This window comes from Thunnus thynnus, chromosome 23, assembly GCF_963924715.1.
Source record: "Thunnus thynnus chromosome 23, fThuThy2.1, whole genome shotgun sequence".
NCBI classification, from domain to species: Eukaryota; Metazoa; Chordata; class Actinopteri; order Scombriformes; family Scombridae; genus Thunnus; species Thunnus thynnus.
In genome coordinates, this window is record NC_089539.1 from 19,493,519 (window position 1) to 19,511,154 (window position 17,636).

The 17,636-nt window shown below is 38.4% G+C and overlaps 1 protein-coding gene across 9 annotated transcripts in view; it reads left to right on the plus strand.

Annotated features, from left to right (window-relative positions):
- Positions 1 to 17,636, plus strand: part of syt1a (synaptotagmin Ia) — a 203,969-nt gene that overhangs the window by 154,057 nt on the left and 32,276 nt on the right. For 8 of the 9 annotated variants that reach the window (XM_067581625.1, XM_067581624.1, XM_067581628.1 and 5 more), the window contains 3 exons: positions 18 to 221; positions 14,120 to 14,292; positions 17,214 to 17,339. In XM_067581625.1, the coding sequence (XP_067437726.1) occupies positions 47 to 221; positions 14,120 to 14,292; positions 17,214 to 17,339 (474 nt within the window). In that variant the 5' untranslated portion in view covers positions 18 to 46. The remainder of the gene's footprint in view (positions 1 to 17; positions 222 to 14,119; positions 14,293 to 17,213; positions 17,340 to 17,636) is intronic. The other variant, XM_067581631.1, reaches the window with a different exon arrangement.

Below are 17,636 nucleotides of genomic sequence, written 5' to 3' on the forward strand. Positions count from 1 at the left end.
CTTTTTTCTATTTCCAGCATCTGCCTGGCTGCAAAGCATCGGCAAGATGAATGAAAGTCGAAGGGAAGCATTGGCGGCGGCGGCTCCCGCGCCCACCACCGCCTCCTCCTCTACGGCTGGCTCCAACACCACCAACATGGCCGGCCCGGGCAGCGGCGAGAAGGACGAGGCCTTTTCCAAGCTGAAGGACAAGTTCATGAATGAGCTAAATAAAATCCCATGTAAGTGTGTAACTTTTCTCTAGTCTTACAGTGGGACAACTTTAGAGCTGAAACAAGTGGTCAATTTATCGATAAGTCGATCGACAGAAGATTAATTGGCAGCGAGACATTTTTTTCAGCAAAAAATGCCCAAAATTTCACTGGTTCCAGCCTTTCAAATGTGAATATTTGTTGGTTTTCTTATATGACTGTATTGTAAATGTCTGGATTTTGGACTGTTTGTTGGACAAAACCACAGCTTAAAGATGTCACCTTGGTTTACAGGAAACTGTGATGGAAATTTTTAACTGTCTTCTGACATTTTATAGATGAAACAATTAATTGACCAGAAAATAATTGTTAGCAGTCGCCCTAGACAACTTTTAGTCAATGATGTGTTTGCGAACAGTTGAGTTTTATGTAACAATCTGTTATCTGTCATCTGTTATTCAGATGATTTGGATAAGTTATAGTGTCGTATTAGTAAATGAAAAAATAAAATATAATATATGCATGCAGGACACATCAGGAGAAATTCAAATCAGGAGAAAACAGAAAGGAAAAACTTATGTTACACATGTAATTCACTGACAAGAATCTAGATGGATGCACTGATGAATAAGGTATTGTCTACTGAGTGCAATGAGTCAACGAGAAGAGTAATACTATATCTGTATGCAGACTTCAACTTTTGTGCGCAGCCATTACAGTTTTAACTGATGCTGTTTCCAGTAGCCTTGTGCTCCTTCTGATATGAAATGAACCCATTAGAAAATTAGCCATTCAATGGATTCAGAGTGTTTCTGGTTTAACTGTGAGTCAAAAATGATTCAACAGTTATTATAAGCGAACTTTTGTGGATGACGCACAAGAAAACGCCTGTTTCACCCACGACCTTTGACTAAGACGTCCAGTGAATCAGGTGGACTAATGATTTATTGCATTTTTCCTTTTGTTGCCTCTGAGTCAAGTAGCAGTAACATATTTGAGTATTTCATACACAGAACAGATCAGATGGAATTGTCTCTCTAAATTAACTTTAATTAATTAACTGGTAGGATATACTGTGCATATATAATTAATATATATCAATCTTAATGATTTGTAAATGTTCTTATTGTTGTTTATTTTGAACTGTCCAAACACTTGGACAAATTGTATTTTCATGCTTTGGCAACATTGTTCTCAAAACTTTCATGCCAATAAAGCCCTTTGAATTTAGTTTAATTAAACGCATTTGAAGTGGAGAACAAACATCTGGAAACAATAATTCAAGTGTTTGACATGATAAACTGCTAAATTATGCACGACAGGCTTTATTCTTTTCTGTTTTTATATTTTACTTGTTTCTTCTATTCTTCACTTGTACATAATACAACCCCCAAACCTGCCTGCTCTTTAACCAAACCTTACAACCATATACTTGTACATCCATATGGTTTTCCCTGAAGAATTTTGCAGTATTCAGTATATGAGCATATGGTTGTCATTGTGTCAACCAGGATAAAGCACTCCCTAGAGATCCAAGGGTTTTTGCATTCAGTAGGAATCTAAATATAGATATATCCACAGGCTGGTGTGGAAGTAATTCATGCAACAGGAAATGGCTCCTGTGGAATAGAAGCCTTATTTCTTCAAATGACACTACTAGTCATATACCCCTTCCAGAGATGTAATAGTGCAGGGAGTCATATAAGAAATGCCTCCTACCACAGAAGATTTATATGCACTAGAGTGCATATTTACCAAAATGACTCCCTTTAGCTCAATCTGGACTTGAACACGACTTTGTCATGGATGGAAAACCTGGGACACATTGAGATTTTGAAAAACTTATTTAGTGTTGAAGGTGAAAGAACAGGATTATGATTGCGGTATGGGTTTGCTGAGGCTGATGTCATCTTTGGCTCAGCATTGAATGTCTGTCACTGAGACGTACTGCTATTCCTATCACATCTAGCCCACGCTCAACACCTTTTTCACTTCATCTTTGGCAGTAGGGTAGACGATCATTTCCATTGCATTAAAATCAGGAGAAGATTCTCTTCTATTGATTCTTTTGAGAAAAGTTCTCTGAGATCATCCCAAAAAGGTATACGGGGTCTTAAATTACTGTTTTCTCACCTCATCCCCTCAATCTAAAGGAGTGAGTTTGCTCCCTGATGCTGCCAAGCTGATGATGAATGCCCAAAGACTTGTTTACTCCGTGGAATATCAATACCGTCTAGAGAAAGTCAGGTAGCAGATTTAACAACATGCAGGAGGAGAAGCTGCACGCACAGCCTCTCTTCTTGCGGTGCAGAAGGTTGTCTTTTGGGTTTATAACCCAGTTTAAGCCCTGCAGGCTTTGAGGCTGGTCGCATGGAGCTGTCATACTGGCCTAACTTGTTGCTGTCCATCAGGATCTGCAAGACACATCTCTGAGCCAGGGATATTGTCTCGGCCCCATCTGTTTGCTGATGGCTCCTCATGCAGAAAAACAGCAGATTGTATTCCAATCTTTCCAAATTTATCGTGTTTGCTTTTTTGGTTTGAAAGAAACGTAGTCTCAAAAATATGTTTACATACATATTCTATTGAGTAATCTTACCTCTGCTTACTCTAGTTTGATGTTTCGGTTTTTTATATGTATATAAATCTCCAGTTCCTATGAAATCTCCTTAGAGGGCTGCAACTAACAATTATTTTTAGTACTTTTTTGAATATTTAGCTAATCAATTAGTCTATAAAATGTCAGAAAATAATGAAAATGCCCATCACTAGTTCACAAACCTCAGGGTTGACGTCTTGAAATTGCTTGTTTTGTTCAGTTGCTTGATATATTTAATTTACAATGATGTAAAACCAAGAAATGCAACAAATCCTCACATCGGAAAAGCTGAAACCAATCGAATGACGCTTTCAAAGAAGTAGATAAAACTAGGCAAAGTAAGTGATATGACGTAAAATAAGTCAACATGAATGTGCTGCACATAATCTACATTGAGTACATTGATACCCTGTGAAACCTTCTGATCAGTTTGTGAATGAGTTTCCACTTCCACTGAAACATGAGCACGCACACACACACACACACACGCACGCACACACAGATCCGACTGTGTAATCGCACTAATCCATATTGTGACTCCTCATCGAGCAGAGAGGTTGCCTCCAAGGAAACCAGCGTATTGAATTTCTTAGTAAGTTTTCTAAACACCCAAGGCTTCACTTTCCGATAACAATTAACCTCTGAACACAGAGGCTGTTTGATCCATGACTGCCGGCTCCACCAGCCATTACTCCAAATAACACAGACAAGCGATTGACATTTCAGGAAAATAAATAATGGTGGGTTTTTTCTTTTCTTTTTTTTTTTTTTTTGCCTTATCAGGGCCTTTACACTTTTAGGCAGCCGAAGTGAGTCTGAAACATTTTAAAAAGCTGCAAAGAGATCTGTCCTTAACAAGTCTTTATGTGAAGTAATAAGCTGTAAAATCTTGTTTAAAAGAAATTCAAATCCGCTATTATGGTGAAAGTTTTGCTTCAAATTCAAATAGTCTTGGTTCAAATGTTATTTTCTTTCTTCTACTGGAGCCAGTACAGTCCTTTTAATCCATTGGTTTATATTAAGAAATCCATTTTCATTCCATTTTAAGGATGAAAACATAATTTGTGATTACCTGTGACTAATTAAGCATTTTCAGACTGAATTTTGGGAGCAAAATGTAGACAACAACCTTCAAAATAGAAATGCTGAATTCTCTCACTCAGAATTTAAGTCTCTGCTGAGCTAACCTCAGAAGTGACACAGCATTTAGGTTCATGTTGTCTTTATATGCTGCGTCCCATAACAGCACATACACAAGAAAGCTTTTTTCCTCTGTACACAGAGTCTGACTTTTGGGACTATTGTTTATTAAGACTGACTACAAGAGCAAAATACTTTGCGGTGTAACTTGAGACACAGCTAAAGGAAAAACACGAAACGATACGTCAGAGTTTTAATACTTGTTTGACTTAGGGGCTGTTCACAGTCAACAGACAGCAGAGTATATTAAAGGGGATTATGCTTGTGGATCAGTAGAGCTATTCTTCCCTGCCTGCATGCTGCTTTGGCAACAAGTCTGGTTCTCCACTCTCTGCCCTTGCTTTATAAAAGTTTGCTTACCATGAGACACCATCAGGGGCTGGTCAAATAAAGCCAGATCAGAGTCAACAGATGGGAAACGGCTCCAACAACCCTTCTGCCTTCTGACTTCTCACCTTTGCAGACGTCTGAAAAAGTTTTGGTATTATTGTCCAGTGAGATTAGAGATTTTTGTCAGCATCAGAGGGTCAAAACTCTGTTGTGAGTCATGTGGTGGAACTTTTGTAAACACGGATGACTTGTCTGAGCTGTTTGCCATCATTTTCCATCTGTAAACACCCTGAAAAAACAGCAGACCAGACAACAGTTTGTCCTGTATTTTGTCACAAACGCCTTTTTAACCCTTACTGATGTCTTGCTATCATGTCTGTATAGTTATACAGAGCCAAAATCTGGCCCTCTTTCCTTTTCAAGCTAGCCTGTGTTCCACTAGCCTAGCAAAAATGTTTTTTCATTGGTCTTTCATAAAAGCTGGAAGTTAAATGGACATAAATTATTGTATTGGACAGTGCAATGTGAGCACCTAGTCATTTTAATCTTGATAAAATTATTATTTTGTTTGCAACCACAGCACCTGTAAGGTTTTGACAAGACTCATGTAAGCTAAAGTTGTTAAGTGCTAACAAAATAATTGTCATTTTACTTTGGTTAGAATAAAGCGCTACTTAAATTTTGCTGTCCAGTACTATAGTGAATGCTCATTTCTTCTGCAATATGAACACAAAACCCAGGAACAAGTTAATGCTTTTCAGGAAGATGGATGAAAAAAAGACTAAGTCTACAGTCATGCTAGCATTTCTGTGCTCAGCACAGTGGTGCTCTGAGCTAAATACTGACATGCTAACATGCTCACAATGACAATGCTACAGTAACATACTGTTTAGTGGGTAATGATTACTGTCACCATCTTAGTGCGGAGTGTTTACATGCTAACATTTGTAATTTAGTGCTGTTTTGCAGGTATTTGAACTATTGGACACAATTAAATCTAGACCTGATGGTGGTGCTAGATGAAGATAAGGAAGTTAGTGCAATTCATCCTAAAGGGAACATAATGGTCTGTACAAAATTTTATTGCAGTCCATCCAATACTTGTTGAAATAATTCAGTACAGTACTTTCAGTAAGTGGTGGACTGCCCGATATTGCCATTAGCGTGGCTAAAAACCTTCCTCCTGAGGCAAAATATATTGAGAATAGAAAGCTCATGGAGTAGCGCAGTAGGATTTAGGTTCTCTATATGCATAATGTGTTTCATTTTGTGGTCATTTCCTGTAGTTGGTTCGGGATGTTAGTTCTCCTTTTTGCTCTTAATGCATCAGTCTTCTGGGGAGCAACAGAGCACTCTCAGGAGTTGGTGCTTGTATTTGATGCAGCCCAAGTTTAAATGGTCAAATAAACTGCACCAACTGCACACCACCAAACACCCCTGGGATTAAATGACTCATTCCACACATACAGTACGTACTTGGTTTGAATACGCCTTTACAAAGGGCAAATCAATAGAGTTGTCGACTCCCCTTTATGCACCATATCTCTACCTTTCTTTGTGCCTCAAAATGGCAATCACCGCTTTTTTATGTCATGTCATGTCACATCTATTGTTGTAAATCCACCTCATGTACTGTTAATGTAGCGTCACGTCAGCCCATAGATTACAACTGCATTACTGTATGTGGTCAGTGCACATGCTCTGATAATATTCAGAATAATGGAGCAAACATAATAGAAATATTTAATTCCACCGAATCGCAAAGAAGACAGAGGACCAGCCCATTTGAAATCAAATATTGTACTGTATGAAAGGCATAACACCTTTGATTAAATAGATCTCACACACAGGATCTCTAGATACAGTTTTAATTATCATCAGATCAGATGGTTACAGTATGGTGAGTCATTGTTGCACATAGTTGGAAGACGCTCCCTGCTGCAGTCATATTGTTTGTTTAAACAAGCCACAGCGGGGAAAGGGCGCGGACAGAGAGTGTTGCTCTCGTACGCATAACAAGATATAATGTCAAGGTTAATTGACCAACAGGGTCCTGTCACATAAGATTAGTGTGGCCTGCTGGAAGTGGATATAACCCAGATACAATGATACATGCACATACACAAACACCACCCTTTTAAATGCATCCAGCAGACTCTATCCAGTTCATAAAACCTTTCTCTCTAATGTGAAGTGCCATGTTTTACCAGAGATGTAGAGTAGTATGAATGCAGCAGAACTCCTTTTAACAACAGAGACATCTTTTAGGGCAAGCATACCCTTTAGGGTGTAAATTTGAAGTATTTATCAATTTAAATGGCAAAAACTGATGCTAATTATAATATCTGCTCGAGGTTGTAGTTCGCTCATCATTTAGTTTGCTACTACATCCCTACACATTAAGTAAGACATACAGCACAACATTAAATGCTAAAGAAAAGATATCTTTTCACATTTTCAGACCCAATCACAAAATTAAGTTTGTATATAAAACAGGGATGAAATTCATTCCCTGCATCCAAAACACTAAGACTTAATAGATTGGACTGTGATACCCTGAAATTGCTTGTTTTCTCAAGTTAGTTGCATCAATATAACTATTGCAGGGCATTTCCTGTTAGATGTTAAATTTATACTTCATTTTTATCACTTATGATGGCATTGCACTCACCAAAGTAGTTGCTGAGCTCTAGGAACATGGCAACATCGTTACAACAAGTCCGACTAGAAAAACAAGCGGTCAAACGATCAGACTGGTCATATACAAGCCAACAGTTTATCCAGATTTTCTAAACCAGTTTATTTGGACATTAGACCAAAACTAAGCACACCTTAAATGTTGATAGCAATTTTTCCTTGTACAAGAAAACTGTATATTGGCACAACAGTAAGTATGGTGGGTTTTACAAATAGGAATAATGGCTAAAACTAGGAAAATAAACTGCCATAACAATAAGTTTTAATAAACCATAATTACTTTTTTAAGTTCTAATCTGAACATTTTGACTAAAACACGTAATTTAATGAGAAATTGTGCATTGTATGGGCCATTTTACAGTAACTTGTGCACTAGATGATCTTATACTGCATATAGTCATTTCTTCTCTCATGAGATCATAATGATCTCATTCACTGGCACAGAAGAATGACTCACAGTCATTATACACTTATTTTATACTTTACTTACTGTATATCTATGCAATGACTCAAGGACTCAAAATGTCAGCCAGTGAAATGTGACCTTTCGCTTTATGCTGAGGTTGCTACTCTTTGACCTCCTTTCACGGCTCAAAAATTATATCTGATAAGCTCTTCTCTAGAAACCCAAACCCGGCGCTGTGGTGCATCAGAGCCAAAATCAGCTGGGCTGCGGTTTTGCAGCAGATTATATTTCCTGTTCCATTGGCTAAATTTGTCCCTGTCATTCAAAACTCCACAGTATGATGGTATTATTCAGTGGAATTATTATTTCCACTGGTGTGCTGGGAACCACCAAAATATCCTGTGCTTTAGGAAGCAAAATGAGCTTGATATGAATATGAAAGAGTTGGGGGTTTTTTTGATTGTGAAATTGGTAGATGGAGATATGGCTCAGTGTCACCCGATTATAAGAAGGAATTTCCCTGTGAAAATTGTCTCATCCGGCTTGTGTTGGTTCACACCCACAATCTGCAAGGCATTATTAAACTTAGAATCTGAAATAGCACATAGGAATATGAGTATAATGTCTTTGTTTAGTATACAACATATATATATATATTGTATCTGTCTGTCAGCCTTGAAGTAAGGTAAGAAAGTAAAATAAGTGTCTGCACACTGGATTGTAGCTCCCAAAGTTTTATTACTGACTGAAAAAAGCAACATTTTGACCCCACTGGGTCTTCATCAGGCAAATGGCCACCCTGACAAAGAGCAATAGACACCCATATAGACAACGAACTAGATACATTATGCCAACGTCATCACAAACACAACTTCTTGCAACCATCGACATCTGATCAAGATCAGCTCATTATCACTGCCAGAAGAGAGTCACAAAAAACAGTCAGTTACCACAATGACATACTATATATCCACAAAATGTCCCAAAAATTGATTGAATATTTGTTGCAAAAAGAATATTGAGAATATTGCACAAATAAGACATGTTAAGACTGTTAGCTGACTAGATAACAGAGCATTGCATTAGTTAAGCAAAGTTGCACCAGCATTTCCTGATTGGCATTTGTGGCTTATTCACCAGCTGCCAGCTGATCAGAAACATCTAATCATGTTCATACAGGTTTAGCAGCATTTATATTCTTAAACATCTCACTGACTGCTCTGCCAATACCTTCATGTAAATGCGGAAGGGACCTTGTAATCTTTAGCATTGTTGTAATGCACAAAATTATAAGACTCCACATCTCAATGTCTCAAGGTTAGGCTGTATAAAAATTGGTTTTGGCTGGAGATCATAATATCACGAATCAGAAATTTTCCTCACAAGGCTAAACAAGTCAGGAACACCACTCCTCCTAACCTTGTGCAAGAACGACTGTAAATTTCTTCTTTCTTTCTTTATTTTCTTACTTCAGGAGATTTTACATATCAGTGTCAGATGGAAGACAATCAAGACTGACTTACACACTACACTTTTTCACATGTTTATGAAAATGTCCTTTACACAAAACTTAAGGATTTACCAGCGTTGAAACAATCGGTTCCCAGAGTCGAAAAGCAATTGAACTACACTTATATTGTAAATGGACTGCAGTGGGGCAGCTGTGGCTCAGCAGGTAGAGCAGGCCATCCAATAATCGCAGAGTTGCCTATTTGACTCCCCTCTCCTCCTGGCCACATGAGACAAAAGATGAAGATCTGCAGTACATCAAAACAACTGAAAACTCCTAAAAAAAAAATGGAAGATAGCTGTAGGGAAAGAACCCATGTATATGTCACTCAGTGTTTAAGCACTGTGAATGTCTCTTATTGTTGGGTGCTCTGGTTTTCCTCCATGCCATGCCATTTTGAAGACAGTGCTGAAAAGTGATTTGAGGCCTTGAGGAACAGCAAACATGGATTTCATCATGCACAACCCACCCATTAGAGAAACTCCATTTTCCATGCCATGTTGCACAGCGGAACAAAAGATAAGTGCTGGGAGTTGAAGTGCAGTGCGCATGCTGGCAATACTCCCTCTCGCTCTCTCTTTCAGTTTCTCGCTCTATTTCTCTCTCTCTCGAGAAAAGACAGTCACACAATGTAGTTAATTAGTGGATGCTTTTATTGCTTTCTGGGACTCAGGTTCCTTTAATTAAGGAACACAGAAGTGCCTTTCACTGGAAGACGTGCGCTTGATGAATAAGATAAGGTCTTGGTTCATGCATTGATTTCCACTGTAACTAGTTAAATGGCGTTCCATCAGACATTTTGAGCATTGATGAAATGCCAAAATTGCTTTAGAGTACCATAAGCATTTGGAGTTATGAAAGAGAGATTTTACCATGTATTCATTTTGATTTCTGTTAATCAGAGCTTCCATTTGGGGAAAAAAAATCACAGTTCGACAGTTCCTTTAGAGGCGTGATTGCTTATCGTTGCGGTTTGCCAGCTTGAAATACGAACCTGTCACATCTTCGACACTTCCATTAAAAGACTGTCTCCTTACTATACCTTGTGTTTGTATTTGAATGTGCAAGGTAAAAGTAGCTGTTCCAGTGCTGAAATGTGCCACAGTACCCTCAGAGGTAGAAGTCTCAGATAAGTGCTCAGGTCAACAGGGTTTTCCAAAAGAAAAAGAGTCGGGACAAACCCACCACTTAAGGCACAGATTATAAATATCTTAGAAGTTGTAACCAATGGTCAATAAACCATTTACTAAAGCATTATAGACCAGTTATAAACCATTAATAAGAACATTTGAACATGTTACTTTTAGTTATTGCAGTTTTTGAACCTTATTATTTTTACTTTCTTTTTGTTTCTATCTTGACTATCTTGATGTTATTTTTTATCATAGGTTTGTATTGTCTAATATGTAGGTATTTCACTTATTTTATGATATTTATACTTGGCTTGTTTGGCTTTTTCTTGTTTTATTGATCAGTGTGATTTTAAACTTGTTGTGTGGACTCCAGGAAGACTGGCAACCACTTTTTGGAAGCTAATGATTATCTAAGAATAAAATAAAGAATTTGGGTCTCCAAGTTGTGAATAATCCCTTTGAATTGTTGGACCTTTTGACCTCTGACCTTCTGTAAAAAGAGCTGCAGAAGATCTGGACCAAAATCCATTTTATTAACAACTTATTATTATTTACTTAATGAGGCTAGACTTGATGGTTTATTAGCAAGTAAGAAACCCATGATAATAAATTGATTACCAACATTTATCACTTGTACAACTTGTAAAACCTTCACAAAAGGTGCCAGTAAAGTGGCACCACACATCTTTATGAAAATCAGAACAAGTGCCAAAATTAGTGTGAGACTGTCGTTTACTACCCAACATTTGGCTACTAAATCTTTCTGAAACATCTATATAACAATATTTACATTTACAGTGGGACTTCAGTCACTTTCTATGTATCTAAAGTATAAACCTGATGAATAATAATTGAACCACAGTTTACTCTCTGCATAGTTTCAAGTTTCTAAAGGGAATGCTGCTGGTTTTGGGTGGCTCACTTTAAACGAGGCCCGTCCAGTGTCACCTCCATTGCCACACAGCTCCGAGGCAAGGCCAAAGCTGTAGATCCTAAAGTTATTTTAGAGCTTGACTCACAGTTTTTCCTTGGAGGAGAGTGCTTATTGATTTTGTCAACAGAGCATCGATTTTTTTTCCCCTCTCTCCCTCCCCTCGGACCTCAAAGGAACCACAGCTGAATACTTGCGAGCAAAACCCTAGAGTGATAGACTGTAATATAATTTTCTGTTTTGATGGGTCTTTCTCAAGTTTTTCAGATAAAGTCTTCAAGGTACTGGAGTCTGACCTGACTTATTTTTTATCTATTGGTTTGTTGTATTTATGAACACTATTGAACGCTAAAATGAACCATTACATGTTCTGTACGTGTCTTGTGGGATTTTGTTCTTCCTCAAGGAGAAGATCAATGATATTTTATGTTTTTTCATATATGGCATATCCAAATTATCTCAGGCCTAAGTGTTCCCTTTACATTTCAGTGTCGTAAGCTCTGCCAAACTGAAAACATGCTCGTAAAATTGGCTCATTTGTCTGTTATTCCTGTCTATTAAAATGAGGGGTGGGCTGCCAGGTGTTTGGTGTCTGTTGACTAGAGTGTAGGAGCAATGATTATGACTGCTGAAGGGAGAAGTCTGTTGCAAGGTCTCTCATTATTTTCAGCCCATCTGGACTTTATGCTGTCTCTCCGATGCTTTGAACAAACCCTCTTCTCCTACCATCATTGTGTCTGTGTGTATGTGTTGTATACCTGTGTGCATGCAACAGGGAGCACTAGCTGGCTGTTGACTATAGTGAGGGTACTGTAAGTGTCAGCTGGTTGTTAGAGCTGTCACTATGTTGTTGAGCTGAGTGTCTGATAGTCTGTAGGTGACACAGTTGACTCTGTTGTCTAATTTACCTAGTTAGGTCTATACAGTAGACTGAGGATTTATGTTGGAGGAGAAAACAACAATATACGCCTCTTACATTAAATAGTGCATTTTAGATTGAGCTTTTTATAATCAGTTTTTATCATACAAACATTATAGGGTGGTAGAGCTGCTCAGGAGGCAGAAATAATCTCATTAGTAGTGTTAAACCTCAGTGATTACAGCCAGACATCTGGCTGCTTAACAGACCACACTGGTGGTTTTGCATGTTTTGGCACTTTAACCATTATTTAAAAATCATGACATTCATTTTTTAAATTTATTTTCTACTTTGGTAGCCACTGATTTTGATTTATTTCTCTATGGTACAAAAATAAACGCAGAGACTTGTTAGAGATGGATAATCCATCACAAGGAGTATTTTGTCCTTCAGCCTTTTTTTGTATAGACTCTTGCGGTTTAAAAGAAGTAGTTTTCTTAAACAAATGTGTTATTTACACTGATTTTTCAACTCAAATGGGGTATGAAATTTTCTTGAATAAAAAAAGTTTGAAGGGTAAGCTATTTCTTTAGTTAAACGTGTAGAGTAAGAAAATGTAAAAAAGAAAAAAGTATGTCCTCTGATAAATTTAATTAAGTTTATGATTCAGTATGGAAAGTGTTTATTTAGTCTGTCATAATCACTCTTTTAGTTTAATTGCATCAGCTCTCACAACAGTATTTTCATGTTTAAGAGGACTGCATCCTCTCCCGAAGGTAATGCATTTATCTTATATGCAGCTTAGTTCCTCAATCTACTAATCCTTGTATCAAATCCATTTAACTGTTTTGTTTACATGTTTCTTTTTGGAGTCTGAATACGTTGTGTTATTGCTTGTTACACTAATATGAAATGAAGAATAGGCCAAAGCTTACAGCTCTAATAGAGGAAGAAATTTGTGAAATTTAAGGTGGACACAAAGATAACGCAGACCTTTCTACAGGAAATACATTTGACGAAACAGAATTCACTCTAAATAAATGTGACAGCCCCAAACAAAACCCAGATTTTATGTTTAAACTACTCACAAATATGGCTGACATGGATGTTTTCCAAAGCACATCAGAGGTTGTTTAATAATTATGTCTTTCCCACCATCCCAAAACCACCTAAATGCACTAACAATAATGGACAGTTCTTAATACAGTTCTTTGCATAAACATACAACAACACAATGTTCAGAAGATTAAAAAACATTCAGAAATCCTAAAATATGGTCTACATTGAAAAATAGTGAACTAGGGTTTTCTTTTAGATGCTTGAAAGGCATCTAAACCATAAACATTATATTTAAGACTCGGAAAACATACCCTAAAGGTTATAACACATGATGAACTATGTGAGTAATGTTTAATGGCTCTGCTCTCTCCATACAAAAACAAAATGGCTCAGCTGAGGCACATAAAGGGAACTGTCTGTTAGACGAGGACATGATTACCGGTAAATTGACAATTCGACTGTGGGATCGCTGACAGGTGATTCCATTTTTCAAATTAAGGAGGCAAGCGTATCCTTGACCCTTCCTGGATTGTTCTCTAACCTCCTATTGACTGAACTCTAAATGCGTCTAAATGGAGAAGTTCTTCCTCTGAGAGATGTTTTGTCTAAAATCTACGCCTTAAAACCCAACACAAAAGACTAATTTCATATTATTTTACAGGTAATATGAGAGTTGAGAGCATGTGAACAATGTTTGTCAAAACCTCGTGAACCTGTTTGTTTTGACTGCATCATTGGTTTGTCATGGTCGTACCACTGTTAATGCCTCTCGAGCACACCCTGCGAAATTACCACCGCTCTCAGTCCCAGCATGTTCTGTGTTGCCGATGATTGCTGTGAAAGTGTCAGCTGTCTGAGAATCTTTTGTTTAAATGGCGAATGGAAAATGCCAACATCTTTTACTTCCACTAAATTGGCTGAAGCTGGGTCTTGTCCTGCTAGCCAGGACTGATCGTTAGGAGTCTGCCACTTCTTGATGGCTTAGGTGCTGATCTGGTGTGCCAGCTCTGCAGGCACACACATTTTTCTGCTTTTATCTCACCTGTCACTCGGTATAATCCCTAGTTTTTGGGACTTTGGTTCAAATCCTAATTTGGCCAGTAGTACACGAAAATGTTGCTTTCTTGTCTGCAAGATGCAGCCACGTTTTATTGCCTCCAATGGTCTAATCTCCAAAACTCTTTCCTGTTTGCTCTTTCCCCAGTGCCATCATGGGCCATTGTCTCTATTGCCTTTGTGGCTATCATCCTGGTGTTAGCATGCTGCTTCTGCATCTGCAAAAAATGGATATTCAAGAAGAAAAACAAAAAGAAGGGCAAAGACAAGGGCAAAAATGCCATCAACATGAAGGACGTCAAAGATGGAGCCAAAACCGAGGTAAAGACTTTGAACTACTGTTTACAATTCAGAAAAATAACCCTCCTTACAGGCTTATTTGATGTTGCCCTTACTGCCAAAACATTTTATTTTTGCTGAATCCCTCGCACATGAAGTCATGCTAGAAATTGTAAATGATTAGTCCACAGAATATGTCTTAAATATATCCAATAATGTTTAGTGTTCTCATGTTTTAGTGCTTCTAATGTTATATACAATGGCAAATTTGATTGGTCACATTTGCAGTAATTCCATCAACACATGAACAATCAACAAATGATTTCACTGCAAATATGGTTGTCAAATACTTCTCAATTTTTTATGCAATGGCTGCTTCTTCACTGTATGTATTTTGTATGTACTTTATATTTATTGGTGCCAAAGAGATGCATACAGTATTACTTTCATGTACACATATTAGATCATATTTCACTGTTTAATTAAAATAGAATTCAGTCTAATTACAGGAGAGTTAATTGAAGTAATTTAAATGGCTTCAGACTGAAGAGAGAGTGTTTCAATCTCTTTTCTCCTACTTTTGTTCCTGTGAGTGTTTCTTTTTTTTTTTTTTTTTTTGTCATATGAGGACCTGCTCACTTGTTGAAGAGTGTGAGTAACGTTTGCCGTGTAATGAAGTGGTATCCACCCAGAGAAATGACATCACCAACTGACAAACAAATGAGAGGGCATTTAATTCAATTCTACTTTTCAACTGTACAGAATGGCAAGTTATGAAACACTGACACTTAAAATTGAGTTAGCACTCTAATTGCACCAGCGGATCATCATTATACTGCCATCCTCAGTGGAATCATGTACAAAGTGTGTTTAATTTGCTGCAACACCTCTGCTATTAGAAGCAGATCAGAATCAACGACAGAAACCGGTGACAATGTTTTCATACTTCATTTGACTTACTTACTTTTAGAGGAATGCGTAAATTAACACCTAAATGTTTTATGACTCACTTATTATAAAACAGCGAACAGTGGAAAGTTTTAACAACTGGCAAGGTCGATCAAATCATACACTTGTTAGAGGAAAAGATTTTCCGTTCATTTCCAGTAATCTGACTGCCTTTGTACGATCCAATTTTTATTTTCAAATAGCCATTAATCAAAATAAAAGACCTCAGTTATTGGTCACCCTAATAACTAATCTCTGAAATCAGTGAATCTGCTACTTCCGAGGCAAGCGGTCATTTCTCCTGGTGTGCCCAGACTCTGGCGTGTTAACTCCTGTGTGTGGTTGTTTTAATTTGTGTTTCTTCCTTCTATGTCCTCCTTATCTGTGTTGTGTCTGATGACTGTTCGGGATGGTCACTGGCGGTAGGTTCCTAATTGCTGTTGGATCTTCTTAAGCCTGCTGCTCTGACGTTTTTTTATAGCCTCTTGACAACAACTTACTCCCATTGAACCAAATATATGTAACTATGCATACAGTACATGTATATCTACTGTATATATGTGTGTACAACCTGCATATGCACATATATATGTATGAAAGAAACACTGGGTGCGCCTTGACAAGGTTGAACCACACTGATGTTTGTGCCAAACTAAAGTCTCTTGCCTTTTGAATCTTTCATTTACATTTCAAACGAGTGGCGGCAAGCAAACGTAGAATGATTGAGAGGCTCCACAAGTAAATGTTCTTTTAAAACTTGTGATAAAAAAGAAACTTTTGACGCATAGTAGCATTTGCATTCACATCTGTCAACCCAGGTGAACCAGATCATACCTTTCTTGGAGCACAAATGGATAAAAGTTGGATTAACCTTATAAACTCACATAAAAAAACGCTTTTGATAAATTAGGGGATTTTATTTCCTCAATCATTTTACCCGCTCCACTTTTCCCACTTTAATGTGTCAAACAAAACCTATAAACCACTCAATTTGGATTTGCTTGCAAAAGGCAGAGACCAAGTGGCTCAACTGCAACTTTAAAACCAATCAGTGTTGTTCAGCTTTTTGCTTTCACATAAGCAACTTGACAAACTATTAGGAGCAGGCCCCAATGTACATTACAACCCCTTTTACCAACACCTTACCACCCATCGCTGGCATGATGCTTCTAGCTACCATCGGCGTAGGGGATAACATAAAAGCTTTAGGGTTATGATGACAATGTGAGTGTATGTCTGAGGGCGTAACCAGACTTGGGGAATGGGGAATCACATGAGAGCACTGGTTTGTACAACAGAGAATGCTCTGCATGCCTAACGAAAGAGACATCTTGGAAGGCAACTTTTGAAGCTGAATGAATGACCTTGAGAACTAGTCTTTGCCTCTTCAATCGCATGTTGTTCTTATTACAAACTCCTCCGCCCCACCCCTCCTGCCCCCCACCAATGCCACCACCTGCTACCCACACCCTCACCTAAGTGCTAGGCCAGCAAAAGGGCAACTTCACTTCTCACTCTCTGCCACTTCAGACACTTCCCAGTTGATATGTGTTTTTGCCAGAGACTTGATCTGCCTGAAATAACATCAAGGGAATTGTCTTACTGTGATCTTTTCCGGAAGCATTTCTCTCTCCTTCTTTGTCTACTCTCTCTATGTCTCTCTATGCTCCTCCTTTCCCTCCCCTCTTCTTCCTCTAATGCCTGCCCATTGCTCTCATCTCTGGCGCCATCATTTGATCTTTCCTCCCTTTAGACAGAAACACCCAGAGATTGATAGAAAAGCATCATCAGGGGACCAGGCCCGGGGCTTTAGTGCATCACAGAGCATGTCCTGGTGTTAACTGCTATGGTGTTTTAGTGCTTGCTTCCCCCGTTTCCCCCTTATACACCATAAAACAAGTGGCAGCTTTTACAGGAGTAGGTCCACTGGCAGGACCTGGGCAGGGAACGGCTGGCTGGGTGCTAGCACCAGCGACAAACAGGCGACACTGACTCTTGGTGGGTGTCTCCTTCAGGCCTTGAAGGATGAGGAGGATGCGGAGACAGGGCTGACTGAAACGGAGAAAGAGGCCGAGCCCAAGGAGGACCAGAAACTGGGCAAATTACAATACTCCCTGGATTACAATTTCACAGAGAATACGGTAAGGATCAGTTCTCCGAATCTCTGTCACTGTGTGTCGTTGTTGCGAAAGGTCCTCCTTCGTAAGTATGGTCACACCCAGCATTTGAGGTGGTCCAACTTATCATCTCTCCACTGTTACCCACAGCGATTTAACATGACCCAACTCAGGCTTTGCACAACTTTCTCCTTTTGTGGCATTACCACCGCTGTAAACACAGTTTGGTCACTGAAGCTTAAGAGCAATCTCACAGGGATATCATGGTGGTCGAATTTGTTCGCTTGCCACTGAGCCTTGTGAAAGATACACAATAGGGAT